The 18617-nt window shown below is 31.3% G+C and overlaps 1 protein-coding gene across 1 annotated transcript in view; it reads left to right on the top strand.

The window, feature by feature from the left end:
• The window catches only part of LOC111003064, a 102742-nt gene that overhangs the window by 63540 nt on the left and 20585 nt on the right, over window positions 1–18617 (top strand). The window contains exon 3 of the mRNA XM_022273424.2: window positions 1167–1279. Coding sequence (XP_022129116.2) covers window positions 1208–1279 — 72 coding nt within the window. The 5' untranslated portion in view covers window positions 1167–1207. The remainder of the gene's footprint in view (window positions 1–1166; window positions 1280–18617) is intronic.

Here is an 18617-nt window from a genome sequence, read left to right as displayed (position 1 = left end):
GTTGTACTTAACTAAAGTACTGAATGAAAGTACCCTTAAGTAGGTTAATTAAACCAGCTGTGTTATATTAAAAAAATGTGTTATGTTTAAAAGTAGAACTCAGCTTAACGAATATTTGACTTTCTGTACTAAACCTAAATTCACGTGAAAGTTAGACCCCGTAAAGTAAATTTTACTTTAATATGTTTACTCTAAGATAATTATTTATAGCTTTACCTACTTTGGTGAGGTACTTTACCCGGTCTTATTGATAGACAAGTTTATGAATAAGGGCGTTAAATCTTTGCCTAATTGGTTGTTGCGACAACAGGTTTATCTAGTTATTATAATTAATACTATAATTGGACTTAGATTTATAATATTTTACCTAAGACTTAAGTAATCTTTAAACCCAGGTCAATTAACGTGAGGCAATATATCTATTTCAAATGTGTGCCTTATCTGTTCTTTTATAAACAAAAATATTGGTTTAGTCGAATTTAGCATCTTTTGTATGAGTATAATATGAGCAGTTGCTTTGTTATTTATGGCTTCTTCAAAATCTTCAACATTAAACAGACCTCGACATTACAAAATTAAAAAGTAAAATATTACAGTGATTATTTAAAAAAACACTAATATGCATCTACGCGAATTTATAATTATCGATTCTTGATGGAAAGTAATAACTGACACTTTAATAACGCGTGTCATTATGACAAGGCAAAAGTTTTTTGTAAAGCATTGTGCAACACGCTCGCATCCGTAGATAGGTCGTTGACCCCGCTTCCTACAACCACTGAGTTTCCCACACAGGTGGTTTCTTAGTACTTGTTAGTGGTAAAACTATGCATAATACTTGAATAATTACTGTGGTTCACCAAAGGTATTCGTTTTTCTATCTTTATGGGTTATTAGGTACCTGTTTTGTTTGATTGTTCAAACAACCTGCTTCGAAAAATATAAAACAATACCAAACTTGCTTACATTACAGTTAATTTTCTAAAATTTATTTATATCGTTAAATCTAAAACGCTCTAGATAAAACTACTACGATATTTATTACATTGTTTTAGTTTTTCCATACCAATAAAAAACAAAAGTGAACTTAGATAGGTGTAAAAAATGCCAGAAATTCCTGCTCGTTAAGATATCTTAGAGTTAATTTGTTTATATTTTATTTTCAGAGAAATGTCTCGGTGGAAGGGTAAAGTGAGGTAGCCGGCAGATGGCAGCTGTAAGTGCGGCGATGTTCCGGCCCGGGGGCGCTCTTGACCCCCCTTGCTACGCGTCTCAAAGGGTACGTAGTTTGACCTTATTACACTAGATGGCGTTTAAATAAGTTTTATTGTTTCAAAAAATATTTTACACAAATAAAATATTTGTGATCCTATAGGTTTTTGCTATTGTAAAATTAATTCAATTCATACCTTACACTTGTTACAGTTCTTAATTATAATTTATACATAATGTTTCACGAATACTATTATATGGAATGAGAGTATTTCTAGTTCACAGACAAAAACCAGTAATAAATCTTGTACAGGTTATGCAATCCAAAATAACCATTGTATGCCCAATTAATTATGCGAATATTATTGTTGGCAATGTAATGATTATGCGAGAACACGTGCTTGTAATCGCCTGTGGCGTGTCGCCGGACAAACCCAGTTCGACGGTGATATTAATGGATTTCGAGTATACCTGACCTAAACATGAGTATTATATCATCTTCGCTCATCAACAATAATATTACACCATTTGATTAGGGTTTGCTACCTATAAATTATCTAAAACTACTTGGTGCATGCAGCACAAAACGTTTCAGATAAGTATTTTCCCGACATCTGATGATGTGATGGCATTGTATGTATTATGCTGTATAATATATGTATCGATCGCAACAATCCAAACCATAATAACCCAATGGATCGCAATCTCCATTGGGTTGTAATGGTTTAAATTTAAATCATGTCTGTTTCATTAAATTTGATTATAATTAAAATTGATTATTATCATATTGTTTTCATTAACCGACTTCTGTATGTGATAAAGTTGAAATTGAATATTTAGGTAATCTATTAATGCTTTTGGGTGTACAGCTTCGTAATTGTATGTATAATTACAAATTACAAATTATTTTATCTTTAATATGCGATGATAAAAAAGTAGTTTCCTATTAAGCATCGGATCTGGGAATGACCTTTGAATATGTAATTGTTGAGTTCTTTTGTTTCTTGAATGCTTTTTTTGGAAATGTTTGTTTTTTGTAATTCCATCGTAATACTCATATTTAAAAAAACATGTTGGCCAAGTGCCTTCAGTGTGCGAATCTCATCCCTGAGGTCATAGATTCCAGCCCCGGCTGTGCACCAATGGACTTTCTTTCTATGTGCCCAGCATTGGCTCGAACGGTAAACAAAAGCATCACGAGAAAACTAGCTAATACAACCCAAAAAGTCAACGGCGTATGTCAGGCACAGGAGGCTAATCACCTACTTGGTTATTAGATTAAAAAATTAATCATGAAACTAAAAATCCATTGATTGATTTATTTATTTTTTAGATTGACACTGCACGGTATTGATATAGGTATGATGCGATGTGAAATATACAATCTATCTATATTCTATAGTCATATCTTTAAATGAGAAAACTCGACATCGTGGGAATGCACATTTGTTTATGAAAGTAACTGTGAAATAGAAGAAAAGTGAAAATTTACTTGCATTACCACTTTACTAGTAATTACCGCCCAAGATATTGCAATTATGTAGTTATATCGAGAATACACTTTATGATGCTTTTTGCTAATAATTTTATTGATATCTTAATTGTGCCTCAAGAAGTGCGTGTCCATACTATTGCTACTTTGTGCACTTTTAACACTTCAAGGTATAGGAAATGTCATACATAAGCCGCTATGTATTCTAAAATATGTGCCAGGTATAAAACTTTTGACCATCGAGGGAAATGTATGCAAGATAAGATACAAGACTGGTAGTACAGTTGTATCATCACTGTTTATGAAAGCCGCGACTAAAATACATCGGTGGCGCTACAAGCTTTTTTGGTCTCGGACTCAGATTTCTGTAACTGTTTCATTATCGTTTGTCAATATAATAGGCAAGTAGGTGATCTGCCTCCTGAGCATAACATACGCCATCGTTTTTGGGTCTAAGGCAAACCGGTTTCCTCACCATGTTTATCCTTCCCGAGCGAAATTTATAGTTCATTGGTGCACAGCCGAGGATCGAATCTATCACCCCAGGACTGAGAGTGGCACTCTGATACGACTGGTACATGCTCCGGAAAAGCGGTTAATTTAAAAAAAATACTTGTAGTTTGACCGCATTGACTTTGGGACGTTTTTATATATTTAAGTAACAGAAACAAAGAACTTAGAATATCTACATCTTATTATGTATTTTCTAACATAATTTCAATTTAACATATATTTATAGTTAATATTATTTACATATCAAAAGCTCCCATATTTCGACATAAACTTATGAGATCGCGTAAATATTATCTTGAGTAACTTCTTGGATAATGTATTCATTTTAACCCGAGATTTCCATTTCAACGATAAGCAAGGATTACAACTTTCGGTATCTATGATATTATCATAAAACTGTATGTAAATAGCATTCCTTGGAAAGTGAATACGCGTTTTGCGCGAGGCGAATGCGTAATGTTGAGGTTAGACTTGTTCGCTGAGGTACGTATACAACAGTACCCAAGGTAAAACTCTTTGTTAAATCTATTAAAACAGAAAATAGAGCAAGCGGGCAAATGGCTCGATTGATGTTAAGTGATATCGCCCATGGACACTCCTCACTAGGACTTATGCAACCTAACATTAGTTAAGTTACATATATGTATATATATATAAAATATTATGATATTTTCGATGATTCGCACATATGCACACATTGGCTATACGAGGCCTTTAGTTTTCACCACACTGATTACTTGAAATTTAATATTCTCGTTTCCGATAATACCGAATAACATATGTGTCTTAGATTTACGAACTTTTAAATGAGTCAACTTATTATATTTGTTAATCCAGCGTTGTTACCCTAATACCCCCTAAAAGTATCTCAGTTATAAATTCATGCTTTAAAGAATTAGTTGTTACCCAGATTCAAGCAGTGTTTCTTCAAACCCGATATGCGGACTCTAATAAGGCGGTTGACGGAAAAGTCTTGTATCTAACAGCAAAACTAACCCTCAACCACCTATCCTAGGTCCAATGTATATATTCTTTTTTGACCAAATAAACAAAACATGTGTAGCTTATTTAAGCTTAGCTTCCTGGGCCGTGACGTTAGTCGCCCGGGAGAAAGGCCCTCTAGTAATAAAAAAAACATAACCCGATAGAATTTCCACAAATATACGCGCGTCTCAAATTTTTCTTACACACTGCAAATATGTATTACCCCTAGTTGATAGTTGTCGTACTGTCAAATGAAACGTTAAAGAAATTCGTTTATGCTTTTAATAAAAAATGTTTAACAAAATTAATCAGTGAAATAAAGCTAGAACGGAAATATAAAAATGCTATTCTAATACAAGAATTTAAAAAATGTTTCGAATTCATTTCAAAGGGAAGTGATTAGCAGGTCGTGAACCAAGTGACCTCATTTCATTATTAGAAGTCGTGATGTCTAGATTAGGTTTTCAGTGCACTAGAGTAATATCGATCGAGCTTCGAAAGGAAGGGTACTTATTAAATAGAGAGTGTTTGGAGCTTTGAGACTAACTGTAGATTTTTTAAGATTTTTTATGCGGAAATAAGGCATTTAGATAATTTCATGATAGTATAATTTACTTAATTATTTATGAAGTTCATAAAGACATAATATATTAAAATTACAATTTACGAAATAATGTATCAAGTAAAAGCCGATCGTTGATATAAAGTTTAATCTTGGTATCACAAGTTTATAAAGTGGGCGTTTTCTTAAGAAAATTTTACTTCAAAAGAAAAGTTTTATACATCTTTGGATAAACTCACGCATCACAAATTAAAATAAGATGTTCCTTATATATTTGTAATTCAAATATTTTAAATAGTATTCATCACATACTTATTAATTCACCTTAGACCGTCTCAGATAAACGAGTTCGACATGTAGGCTTAGTGGGTTACACAGATAAGGTCCGGTGATATGGTCGCTAATTCTAATTAAATAATTTGTGTTGTCAGACGCAGCAGGCTGATCACCTAAAACTACATATGTTAATAGGTATCTAGACGTCCCAGTGGTTAAGGTACGTCTTCCAACTGAACATTTTAAAAACACACATAGGAAAAACCTTGTGTTGCGAAACCATTCTACCAAGATGTCGGTAATGTGTCGGTCGTCATATGTTTTAATATAATATCAATACTTAGCAAGTCAGTAGGAGTTGGAACCCAAAAGTAAAGGCAGTAGAGCAGGTGCTTTTGTCAATTAACACCCACTAAAGCTTTCAAATTTCTCGCTATTGTTCTCACAATTGCAGTGAGGCTGTCTTCAACAGCTTGCAAATGAAGCGTTGTAGCCACAATTGCAATCTTTTGTAAGTTTTAATAATGTAAGTGAATTTATTTCATATACATTACAAGACAATTTATGCAATGACTTCAAAATCGAGTAAAGAAGTAATTATTATTTATAATTGGTTATAATTTCTTTTAATAGATTTATACAGATACAATTGAGAATTTTTTTTATTTCTGAGGTATTTACATGACCTTTGCAGGCAAGGATGCCATCAAAAGTTGCAGGGGTGTTTGGGACTCGACCCACATCAGGATCTCTGCTAGTTAGATACTGGGTGGGCAATAGACATTAAAACGACCTCGAATAATTCCTACAAAGCCGCGTTACAAAGGCTCCGAGGTCTCGTATTTTACTCAACAGCATGTTACACTCAAAACCCTCCGGTGCAGTAGGTACATACTACGTGGGAGGTAGGCGATGGGCATATCTTCTCCTATTTACTCCCCGTCTACTGTCTTCACTGATTATGGAAATGTGGCCTACAATTTTTTTTTTCAAGGGAAAAGAACTTTAGTTTAGAATAAAGTCTATACCACTGTATAGAGATTACTATTTATAGAATTACTTATTAACTATTTGTATAAATAAAAATTAGATGTAGGTATATTGAAAGTGACGTAGGAAAAAGAAATGTTTTCAAATTCCAGCTTTATTACAGCGAAGTCACCCTCGGTCTCAGTGCAATTTTGTTCCTCAAAAAGTTATTGGGCTCCAGGCTATTCGGTTACAACTTCGTAAAAAATTAAAATTTTGTTTCGTGTATTAGCTTGGCGTAAATCTTTCTATACATTTTTTTAAATAAAACTTTATTATATATTCAAAAACTTCACCTAGATAAGTTTGGAAGCTCGGTTACAGTATTCGGTTACAACTTTGTAAAAAATTAAAATTTTCTTTCGTTTGGCGTAAATATTTCTATTGATTTTTTTGTAAATAAAATTTAATTCAAAAAAAATCAAGTAGTGTTGCAGCGTCAAAACAATCTGCATTCATATCAATTAAATTTATACTTATTCATTTATAATATCTAATATCAATATAATTTATAGTTATAGTCTTATAATTAACAAACAAATAATTATTTTTCCATAGTATGAAAAAGGATATGACGAAATATTTAAGGAAGCGGAAGTACTTTATTTAGCAATAGTAACAATCTCTTTTTACTTTAAAGTAGTTTGTTAAATGTACGTGTCACATTTTTTATCTATTCATAAACTTATATTTGCTATTTCGAACATTTTTTTTAACAATGTAATCGATTTTGGCTTGTTTCTTTGTTGTAATTTTTAAGTTTATTTCTAACTTATTGTTTATAATTAGTCCCGCTTTTTGTTCAATATAACTATTATAAGCAATTATTTTCATAGAAGAAAACAAAACGTATTGTGATCTTTGAGCATTTAGCAAAAAGCGAATTTTCCTAGAGCTTGCCCTAATTACGTCGTTTACCGATAGATGACGGTGTCCACAAAAAGTGCCATTCCACATTGCGGTATAATCGCCGATGTGGAGTAATGAAACGGGCTGTACGGGTTAATGTTCACTCTTTAACAGGTTATCGCCTATCGGAATGAGCTTTTTTCAGTAATGTCCAAGGCAATTTATGGACAGGTTTATTTAACGGGGTATCAGTTATTCAGGACAATTACGTAGATATGGGCTACATTATACATACTCTCAAGTATTTGAATGTTGTCCGTATATGTAGGGATCTTCGGTAAGTTACAAATGTTTATTAAAAAAGACTTTTAAATGTTTATTATTTAAAATACGATTATTGTTTTGTTTTATTCCCTCAAATCTACTTAAGGATTTATAACTTATTGTATTTGTAATATAATAATGAATTTGTCAAATACGCTTTGTGTACAATTGGGTGAAATGAACAAATTAATTTTAAAATAATCTAAATCACTTTCAAATATTATAATACTAGCTAGTATACGTATGGAATCACCAGCAAATATTATTATACTAGGTAGTATACGTACGGACTAAGTACTTAGGTCCCCTCACTAAAGTCAAAGGCTAATTATGACATGGTACTTAAAGCATCTTAATTCGTACACACCATAAACAGTAAGGGAAATGGCCCATATAAACAGATGTGAAATTTAATTGAAGTAAAAACTTCGATTGTAAAGAAACCTCTTAATTGGAGTTTCGAAATTATTTTGTCAACTCGAATCTTGGTTGTAATTTTAAATTGTGATGATGTAATTATTGAAATCGTAAGTCTGTCATACATTTCAGCTTTTGTCTCTTGGTTGTTTTTTCTTATATCACTTGGTAAAGTATCAATCAACGTCATGGATCTACCAATTTATTTCAAACTGTGATAAAATTATATCAGAAAAGAAGGAAGAAATATTTTCGATTAAGTAATACATAATATATAAAAAAAAACAATTTAATAACAAGTAGTCCCAACTTAGTTTTAAGTTGCTTTTGATCTTAACACAACTCTTTTTTTTTTTCTGACCGCTTCAAGTGACAGCTGTACGCTTAACAAAAATAATAAACCTTTAGTGGTATCAAATACCGAAATATTAGATGTAATTATAAATTATTATTTTTTATATATGCTAGGGGGGTAAACGTAAACTGCCCGTTTGCCTCCTGTTCTATAAAAAATATATTAGATATATACGACTCGTATTACACCTTATAACTCTTCTTCTAAACTCAGCTTGATGGCTGGAAATCTTTCACAGTCCGGTCACAAGGCATTTTCTTTTGCGAACTAGTGCCTGTGTGGCACAAGTACCAATGAGGTATGCAAGTACTAGATATTACGGCCACATAGATACTGGTACCAATATCTATGAGATACCAGTACGTATAAGGTACCAGTACATTTGAAGTACCGTACTTATGAGGGACCAGTCCGATCAAATCAGAACGCGCTGCGCGCGATCCATAATTTGCATAAGGATGATTGGCACAGGGTTAATACTTAATAGTTACCTATTCTAAGTGTCAACCACGACTATTCTGTCAAAGCAGAAAAGTTTTAACCCATTCATCGTACGAAATCAAAAAGTTAACCACACCTTATCTGACGCAGCATTCGAAAAATCACATAAATTCTACGCTCACAAAGCTATTTCAAGTTTCAACATTAACAGAGTTAAAGTTGTTATTGTTGGTCTCCACAGAAATTAAAAGTTTAGCTTCATAATAGAGCAGTAGGAAAAGAAAATACAAAACGTTCTGGCTGCATTTTATAAATCTTCTGATTCATCTAACGACGTTTTCCACCAATTCATTTCTTCAAGAGTTTTTATAGCGATTAACATATATTAAATGTTATTTAGAGAAACCCTTTAAAGTGGTACCGTTTTTTATATTTATAATGAAATAATGAATATATCTATGATGAAACCTAATTAATAGTTTATTTTTCTATTCGTAAGAAAATTCCCACTTAGCTGAATATTGGTAGGATTGATCAATACACTATTAGAAAGGAAATGTGAAAAGTCCTCAGCGATCCGGCACGTGCAAAAAAAATTTACTCGGGGTCAAAGGTCACAAAAACGGGTTATTCGCGGTTTTCAGGAAAATGGTATGGTTTATCATAAAATTACAAAATTTGTAGATCAGATAATTATCTATAAAAAATGTCGAAATACTTTTTTTCCTAAGAGCCACCGTTTATGAGATATAACGGTTGTTTTAAACGAGATAAATAGCTAACGATGTATTCATATTATGAGCAAGTTAAATTATGATGTTTCTAAGGAATTGGTGAATAATTTTCTTCTTCTTTCTTTATGTCCTATAACCCCTAGGTGGGGCAGAGGGCGTCCACAGCGAGCCTCCATCCCGTTCGGTCTTGCGCCTCGTGCTTCACCTCGCTCCAAGTCCTACCAGCTCTCTTTACCTCGTCCGCTACTGTACGGCGCCAGGTTTGTTTGGGACGGCCACGCCTTCGCTTTCCTTGCGGGTTCCAATCAAGCGCCTGTTTGGGAATATGACTGGGATCCCTTCGAGGTGTATGGCCTATCCAATTCCACTTGCGCCTCTTGATCTGCTGACTGATCGGGGTTTCTCGGCAGCGCTCCCAAAGTTGCTCGTTGGAGATTTTTTCAGGCCCGTAGATACCCAGAATATGGCGAAGACAGCGGTTGACGAAGACTTGGAGTCGGTGCGAGATGTCTTTGGTGACCTTCCACGTTTCAAATACGGTGAATAATTTTACTGTCATGTTAATGTTTTTTAACACGCTAGTACTTATTAACCTGACAGGTTTGTGTTGTGTTGTTTGTTTTTTAATGTCTAATTGTATATAATTACATATATCTTTAGGTAAACTTCTTAAGTATTTGCAACTTACTTAGAATACACGTGTGTGGTATACTATTTGTCTGAAAAATTACGTAAATTGTTTTTGTAATATATATATTTAAGTGAATGAAATTGCAAAAATTGCGCATTGTCCGTTGAAAAGGAATGACTTGTTACATAGCTTTCACTTTAAGTATTAAATGTCCAAGGTATTCACGACACGACAACACCTTGAGTAAAATAAGGACCTTCGAACATACTATACTTTTATTTTTATGTATTTATTAATTGATAAATAAAGGTGCTACAAGCATCCATGTTTCTTGGCATCAGATTGCATTCGTTTCTTTGCCATTATGTTTAAAGTAGACAAGACAATGCCAGTTTTATCGTGATACCTTCACAATTCGAACCAATATTAATTGCACTTATGAGAAGAATATAATGGTTAACAGCCGGTATTTTAAGGCATTACTAAGTTTGCAAAATTAGCAAAGGACATACTAGTCTTTCGTTTAATTAGAATGGTCTATTATAATAGTCATATTAAAAATTAAATCAAAGAGTTTTTATATGTCCTTCAAATAATTACTTTATCACTTATTCATTAACACTTCGTTACTTTACAAAACATTAATTAACTTATGTAGCAGGCTACATAAGTTTTTAGACAACGGGCGGCCTTTGTCGCTAAAAAGCGATTTCCTACAGGCGTGTAGGCTCCGTGGGTGTTTTTTATTTTTCATAGTATGGAAAAATAAAAAATTACCTACGGAGTTTTATGTACAATATAAAAAAAAATGTAAATGTTAGTCATGGGGATAGTGACAATGAATAAATATATGTATCTAATTACGAGACAGAAGATAAATGCTCAAAATGAAGATTTATAAATTTTAAAAGAAGTAACGAGGCCATTTTGCTTAGTATAGCAGTTTCCAGAATTAAGATTGTCAAGGAAAATCTTATTATATACTCAAAGACAGTTGAATAACAATTTTTTTTTTGACTATTATTGTCTATTTTATTAAGGTTTATAGTGCGTAAGGTGTACGGTCACCTTAAGTATTTAATAAATAAATATGTATTTAGACTCACAGGAGTAGGCGTAATCGGACAACCGGCTTCTGTACTTAATGGCCATTTATTAGCGTCTGATATTACTTTGATTATATACCACAGACCCAATCCATCTCATAATGATATATACTATATAATAATTCAATGGCGCTAGAATATTTGTATTAGACCTCAGACAGTATCTGTTTCATTGGTAATTTTTCTTATAATAATACTAGCAGTCTACTAGCCAAGCGTTGCTCTAGCTAAGGTTTTTGTTATATTAAATAGTAGTAAACTATTCAAGGGAAACGGTCGGAGAACTTATGTGAAATGTAGATAGCTTATGTGAAACGTTGGTACTTATAACACAGCGCCATCTGTTAGAATTGTATCAAATAATAAACAAATATTAGCACTAAAATAATATTGCGGGCATAAATTGAGATGCTATCCTATCTATTAAGCTAAGATCAAACTGCACACGAAGTGTAAATTTGATTGATATCGGTTTGGTAGTGTCGGAGTCCAACGCGGACAAACAACGTGACATGTGATTTATATATAAGAAATATAATATTGCTGTTGATTTTTGAATATAACGATGTCGATTTCTTCACGTTTATCTTTCGTGCTCCAAAACGTGCTTTGATATGGATTACACAACCGAGGATTGAATTTACAACCTCACTTAATATCTGCTTCTACTTGGACATTATTTTTAAACAACTGATATTAATTATATTTAGTATTGCAAAACGTTGAATCCTCGAAGACGCGTAATACTATATTAATTTTTTAAAATTAATATTATTGACATGGCTTATTTAGTGCTTTGTATACTCTTAGTATTATATGAGATAATGTATAATAACACAAATTATATTACAAAAATATTATGTTACTAAACTTTAATTTTTTTAAACCACAATTGTTTTGTTGGTACTCTTAGGGCCTGTTTCACAATGAATGAATAAAGTACCAAATAGCTATGCAACACATAAATTATTCGAAAGATAAAAGTTCCGAATAAGAGATTCATGGCGAAAAGCGCTATCTGACAGTAGTGAAATGCAAAAATACTGTTTATCCTACCAATAAGTAATAAATAGCTTATTTGGAACTTTTCCGGACATTGTAAAACAGGCCCGTGTCAAAAATATATGTTAGACAAATATAAAGTTTATAGTAAGATTAATTGGTTCATTATTGTGTGTTAAACACCTTTATAACATCATTTCTATTCATAATGTTAGTCGAGTGTTTAGATACGTATTAGATTTACACATTTAATAATACTGTGACCATGTTGGTCAAGGTAAATATTTGCAAGGAACTGACAAAAAACGCATCGAAATGTCAAGGCTTGCAATTCGATTAATGCATCTATTCAAAATTACCGTTTTATTAATAATGTGTGAATAAATTATTATATTAAATAAAGGTTTATAGAATTTAACACTGCAACTTAAAACACTTTATTGTATAGATTTAGAAAAGAATTGTTCGGCACTAGTTTTTCTTGCTTTTTTTAAGGTTTTCTGCGACTGTAATTACTTTACTACAATTGTGTGTAAGCCGCTGTAATAATAACAAACACTTTTCTTCCTAATTTATTTAATTTATTCGTATCGTGTATAAAACATAGGTATGTGCCAAAACTTAATACAACATTTATAAACCAGATCTCATAGCTACAAGTGACATTTTTTTTATTTCTAAACATCAAACATTTCCTATCTAGAAATAGTTTTTGTTGGAATATTTAATAGTCGGTTTTAGTTCTTTACTTATTATTTAAGTTTTCCAGTGTTGACTCTCCAGGGAACTGACAAAAATGCATCGAAATGTCAAGGCTTGCAATTCGATTAATGCATTTATTCAAAATCTCTACCGATAACTTCATCATCATCATCATCTTCATAGGATCATATGTCAAATCAGTCCAGCCATTCTCGAGCTTTAGAGAGACAAACGAACAGCAATTCTTTTATATTACTTCTATCTTATATAAAAAAATATCCATCACGTGGAATCGCACCTGGTATCTCCTTACAATCCAGTAATTGAATGAGCAATGTATATAACTATGAAAAAAACATCGTACACATAAAGATTTATGTGAACAGAACTAGATAGTTCTGGTATCTTGAGTTCATTGTAACCGCAAGTTAGTCAAGAGTCGAAGGCCTAGCGAACGGTGAGAGTAAAACGATTTCGAAAGTATCTCGTGGCCCTCGCGATTTGTAAATGTTACTTTACAATAGCTGGAAAGCGTTTGAGAATTGGGAAATTCATATAAATTTTACTTTAGCATGGAATTACTCTGTCTTTGTATGAAGTGTTGATGACATTCGTAATAATTAGGAATGTTGAAACGGTCTTTGTTACTCAGGGATATTGTAGCATTCTAATGGATTAAATTTGAAAGCGATCTAGTAGTTGAGTTTCTTACGAAATTTTGAGATGACAATTTTACACACAAAATGTATAGTTTGCAGCGACTAATAATTATAACCGACTGTTGTAAAATTATATAAAATATTTCCGAACCAAAATAAAATAAAAATCTTTCTTAAAAAGGAAATAATATACAAAGATAAAATTAGAAAAAACAATAATATATAACACAACATCACATTTGCCAAAATTGAAAGAAAAATTTTGTTTTGAACATACCTTGCATAAAGATTATTTTTATAGTGTAAAGTACTTTCAATTAGTTTATACTATAAAAATAATCTTTAAATCATAAATAACCTTAAAATATTGTATACACTCCATTCGAAGCTTGTTTGCACCATCATTCACACAGACGCAACGAAGTAAAACGTTCGAGGCATGTTGTACTTTGTAAAGAACTATGGTACAGATGTATCGCTCTTACTCCGACCACGGAAGCATCCCACATTTTATTGTTGCCATAAATTTTACCTCCCTATAGCAGTTGAGATTGCGAAGGATTTTTGTTCATCCCAGATGTAGGTTTATTGTCTGAGATAGCTTTGTTTGTAATTAAACTCCTAAAAGTTTTACAGGGAACGTAAATATTGTATATTCCAGAAGTACGCTTTGGAAGTCGTTATGGAAATAGGACACGTGCTAATTACTTATACTATATATACATAGGTTTGTATAATACTCAGATGTTCCCTCTGTTGTTTTGTTATGAGAAATAAAGTTGTTTAAAATTGTTTTATCATTTTTATTGTCATACGTATCTATCTAAAGTTCATGAATTTTACTGGTTTAAAATGAAGTGGTAGGTTAGTTTAAATGGTTTTTAAATTATTAGGAACTAAAAAGAAAACGAACTAATTTACTTCCACACGTGAAACAATGGATTTGCAAGTATGTTTGGCTAGAAACGACTGTTTTGCCTGTGTTCGTTATGACAGAAAGCCTAACAGTAGAATGAAAATAGATACAATACTATATAAATATTTGCTATTAAGAACTATCGTATAGAAAATCACAGAATATCAAACACGGTGCTAATAAAATAGACGTTTGTAATATTATGCTGAGTTTCTTGCCCGTTCTTCTCAGAACAAGACCTCCTGGTAGTCTTGCGAACGGATGGCGTAGTTTTGCTCTTTCGCGAATTTTGTAAACGTTTTTGACATTCACAAGCATGCCTTAGGTCGCATCTGGACTGAATAAATGAATTTTGATTTTGATTCATTTTGATTTTTATGAAACAAGTAGTGGGATCTGTAAAATTATTATTTTTGAAAATGGAACAGCTATTGTTACTTCCAAACAGAAATAATATAACTTTTAAGATATGAATGGAATGCAAATATTATGATATTGATTTAATAAATTCAAACTATTTACTTAAATGACATGAATGAGGAAATACATTTGAATATTTTTATTAGAGCAATTCGTTAGGCTTAAACTATGCGTTCACAAAAACGTGAAGGCTATGATTTGTTTGTTTAAACCGAATATTAATATGCAAAACCAAATTCAATTTATAAACCTATGATAGATTGGATACAGACTAAATTTAACACAATTGTCAATAGTCGATTGACGTGTGTAAATTTTCACGTTCATCGTTCTATAATTGTATAACACATATACTAGTTGATAAAAAGATATATAATTTCTATATTTGTCAATTATTTCTTCCATCATCACTTTTTTATAAAAAGACAAAAATTAATATGGAAAAAACAAAAAATCTTTTCAAATAAGCCATTCATTACTTTTTACTTTTATTACAATGATATATTTAGTTTTTTGATAAAACAAACGATAATCGAATCTAGGACAATTATTTATTTCGTAATCAACAGCTAACATAAATTATATAAAACACAAAACGATTGTACTAAAGATAGACAAAGTTTCACAATATGTACAAAAAAGTTCAAACATTTGCAAAAGGAGCAAAAAAAATACTAATAACATCTAGTATTGGATGTATAATATTTTTGTCCTATTTTGATTTTTTATTCTTGTAACATTTATGTCTACCATTATTGTAATGTATTTTACAAAATATATATACTTTAATAAATAAATAATAGAAACGAAATATCTGAAATAATAAATAAGTAATACCTATATCGGCTGTGTTGTGCGATGGTGTGATTTATATTAAATTGCATTGTTAGCTGACAAATAAACGCAGTGGTATTGTGATATTTAATTCTTGAGACATTATGACAAGTCTTACATTGTTAATTTATTATCATAACTGGAATAAAAGCCTGTCATTTATAGTGAAGGGAGCGGAAAGGTAGTGTCTATACATGGACTAGAAAACTTGATTTTCTATAAAAAGATGTACATCTAATAGAAAAGTTAACTGTTCATATATATAAATAAATGGAATACGAACTGGGTTGATTTAAAAAAAACTTTTCAATAAACTGAACTAAATTAAACACATATTTTAACTTATGATATACAGGAAGTATATGCAAATTAAAAAAAAAAACACTCTCCTACGCTATCTTAATTTCATAAGCTAATCCAGAATAACTTCGTTTGTTCAAAAGTGATTTGAGCTGCTCCTTATAAATACAATGACTTTTTAATAAATAACTGTATTGGTAATATTCGTACTTAAGTTACGTATAACAATAAAAATTAGCATCATAGTTATTTTTACCTTTTTGTATTTTTAAATTGAGTAGTTTCGTGTTGTTCCAAGTGCGGTTTTGTCTGCAAGTCTTAACTGCTTTTAGCACTAAGACTAAGCTACCCTTTGTTTTCATTAATTTTTTTTTTTATGTTATCGTAATGTAAATAAAGTGTTATTATTAATACTAAAGTACGTAAAGATTAATTGGCTAATTTACTCCTAATTCTAATGCAGTCCTTTGTATGAAAAATGTATAGCCTTAGAAAAGCGGACAGAAAAACATTTAAAGTAAATAATACGTAATTTTTATACGAACTCAGTATTTTGACAGTAACAAGTTTATATGTCCTTGACTGCTTCAAGGCTACACTGTAAAAAAGTATCCAAAATTGTTTCATCATTTACAGAAACTTGCCTGTATAAACCGAGAGTTCCAACATGACTTTGTGTGTGTGGCTATCAAACTATTTGATCACCTTCCTAGAAGTTATAGATCACTGCGATGTAAAGCTCTCCAAGGCTGATTAGATTTTCAAAGGCAAGGTGCCTTTATATATATTATTATTTTATTTTTTTACTTTATATATATATTATAATATATATACTTAACTTATTATTATGACATTATGAATATTAATACATTTGTACACCTATTTTTATATTGCTGATTTTTATAATGAATTAATTATTCAATTATAATCGTTCTACATTAAAAGAAAAAAACTTGGCGATAAAAAAGGGTCGGAGAGTTTAGCGCCAGTTCTTTTCTTTCGTTCTACGCCCTTGATTTGAAAACTGGCAGTAAATGTAAAATTAGAAGCATTTCTTGTACATTTCTTTTTTAATGTTTGTAAGTGTACATCATGTTACCTACATATATAAATGAATTTGAATTTGAATGTAATTAACATAAATGTAAAGTTAACATTTATGTTACATAAGTAATGCGCTTATCGAGTTTGTCAACTAGTATTCAAGCAATATCCAATTTAGTTTACAAGTGACGAAGCTGCATCCATCGGGAGTTCATACTAAGCACCCAAGTTGTAGATCTGGTAAACTGTAGGTAAACGAAGGTATTGATATTGTTTTGACTAACAGGATTGAATGGGAACATTTTGTACAATAATTCCACAACCACAATTCAGATTTCTGCATCAAGTCCTCTGCTTATACTTGATCAGCCTTTTGTACGGCATAGATTTTTGCGTTTCCTCGCAATGTTTTTGCGATAGCTTTGGAAGAAAAATCCGTTGTTTGTATTTACGACCACAACTTTGATTACTATTCCTGTTGATAACTACCTAAATAATCCATATGACTAATACACAAAAACGGTAATAATGTTTCGATATAGGATATATAATACGAGTATTTTGCATTCTGCCTGCTACGTGTATAACACATTGTAAACAATTTGTATGCAAATTTGTATGTTATACAATTGAAAATTAAATGTCCATAATGTAAATAATTTACATTTTATGCATTCTATTTTGTCCAAATACCAAAATTTTAAGTTTCTACTTCTGCGTCTTGGCTTTTGTATGTATTATAACATAGACAATTGATAATGTATTTATTATTTTTTTAGTAGATGTAAAGATTTAGATTTAGTGAAATGATTTTCGTTTGAATTAACGAATTTTAGTTATATTGTATATTTTGTTTACAAAACTGTGCACATGTAAAATATTGAGCTATAACGAAAATAAAAATAATAAATCTGTTTATAGTATAAATAAAAGTCTAGCGAATTCAGTACACAGTACACAGTAGTAGTAGTACGTGGGATGAAAATTTTAATCTTTATTTAAATGTTCATCAACATAATCTCTTCTTTATATGAAAATTTGAGTAACATTTAAAACACTCTGCTCGGTATAGACTGAACTTACCTTAATTAACTTGAATTAATAGTTGTGCATTTATTACTACACTACAAAAAAAAGTAAAGCTTGATATCTTTGAAGTATAAAACTTAAGTATTATCTTAGCGAAGATATAGAGATCGTGTTTGTATCAGGATCACGTACGGGTTGATGAGACCGTGCTAATAGTGGTTTAACTTGGCTTTAATTAAAAATTTATCGTTTAATATCTTCAATCGTATTAGGTTAACTAATACCAGGTTACTCTGACAATTTTTCTTACAGTAAGTGTAACTAAAACTGTCTGACGTGAGAAAGTGAGAGAGCGAGTGAGATTAAGAGAACTGCCGAGCATTCATTCTGGCTACAAGTGTGCGATGAGCGACTTCATTATTGATTAAAATGTTTATTTCTGTAGTTTAAGAATTATCAAATTAACACGAAACAAACTGGTCGTTTGTTTACACTTATGATACTAAATAGGTTCCAGTGCAACGCCATCTTATCTAGAAATTTAAATCCTTAAAATAATATCAATATAACAATGTATATAGGTTCTAGACACTAACAATCTGAAATGTTTTTTTAAATCTAATGTTAAAAATGTGAAATAGCCCATGTATTGGCGTTGGTAGCCTACGTCTTAGAAATAACAAAACATAAGCGTGTCTCTATAAAGCACTGAATTAGACACTTCTTTAACGCATAATACAATTATTTATTTATTTCCTTAACCTACACCTTACGTGAATAATATAT

The sequence above is a fragment of the Pieris rapae genome, chromosome 4 (assembly GCF_905147795.1).
Source record: "Pieris rapae chromosome 4, ilPieRapa1.1, whole genome shotgun sequence".
In the NCBI taxonomy this organism is placed as follows: Eukaryota; Metazoa; Arthropoda; class Insecta; order Lepidoptera; family Pieridae; genus Pieris; species Pieris rapae.
Note: the sequence above shows the minus strand (reverse complement) of the source record. Positions and strands in the feature narration are given on the sequence as shown.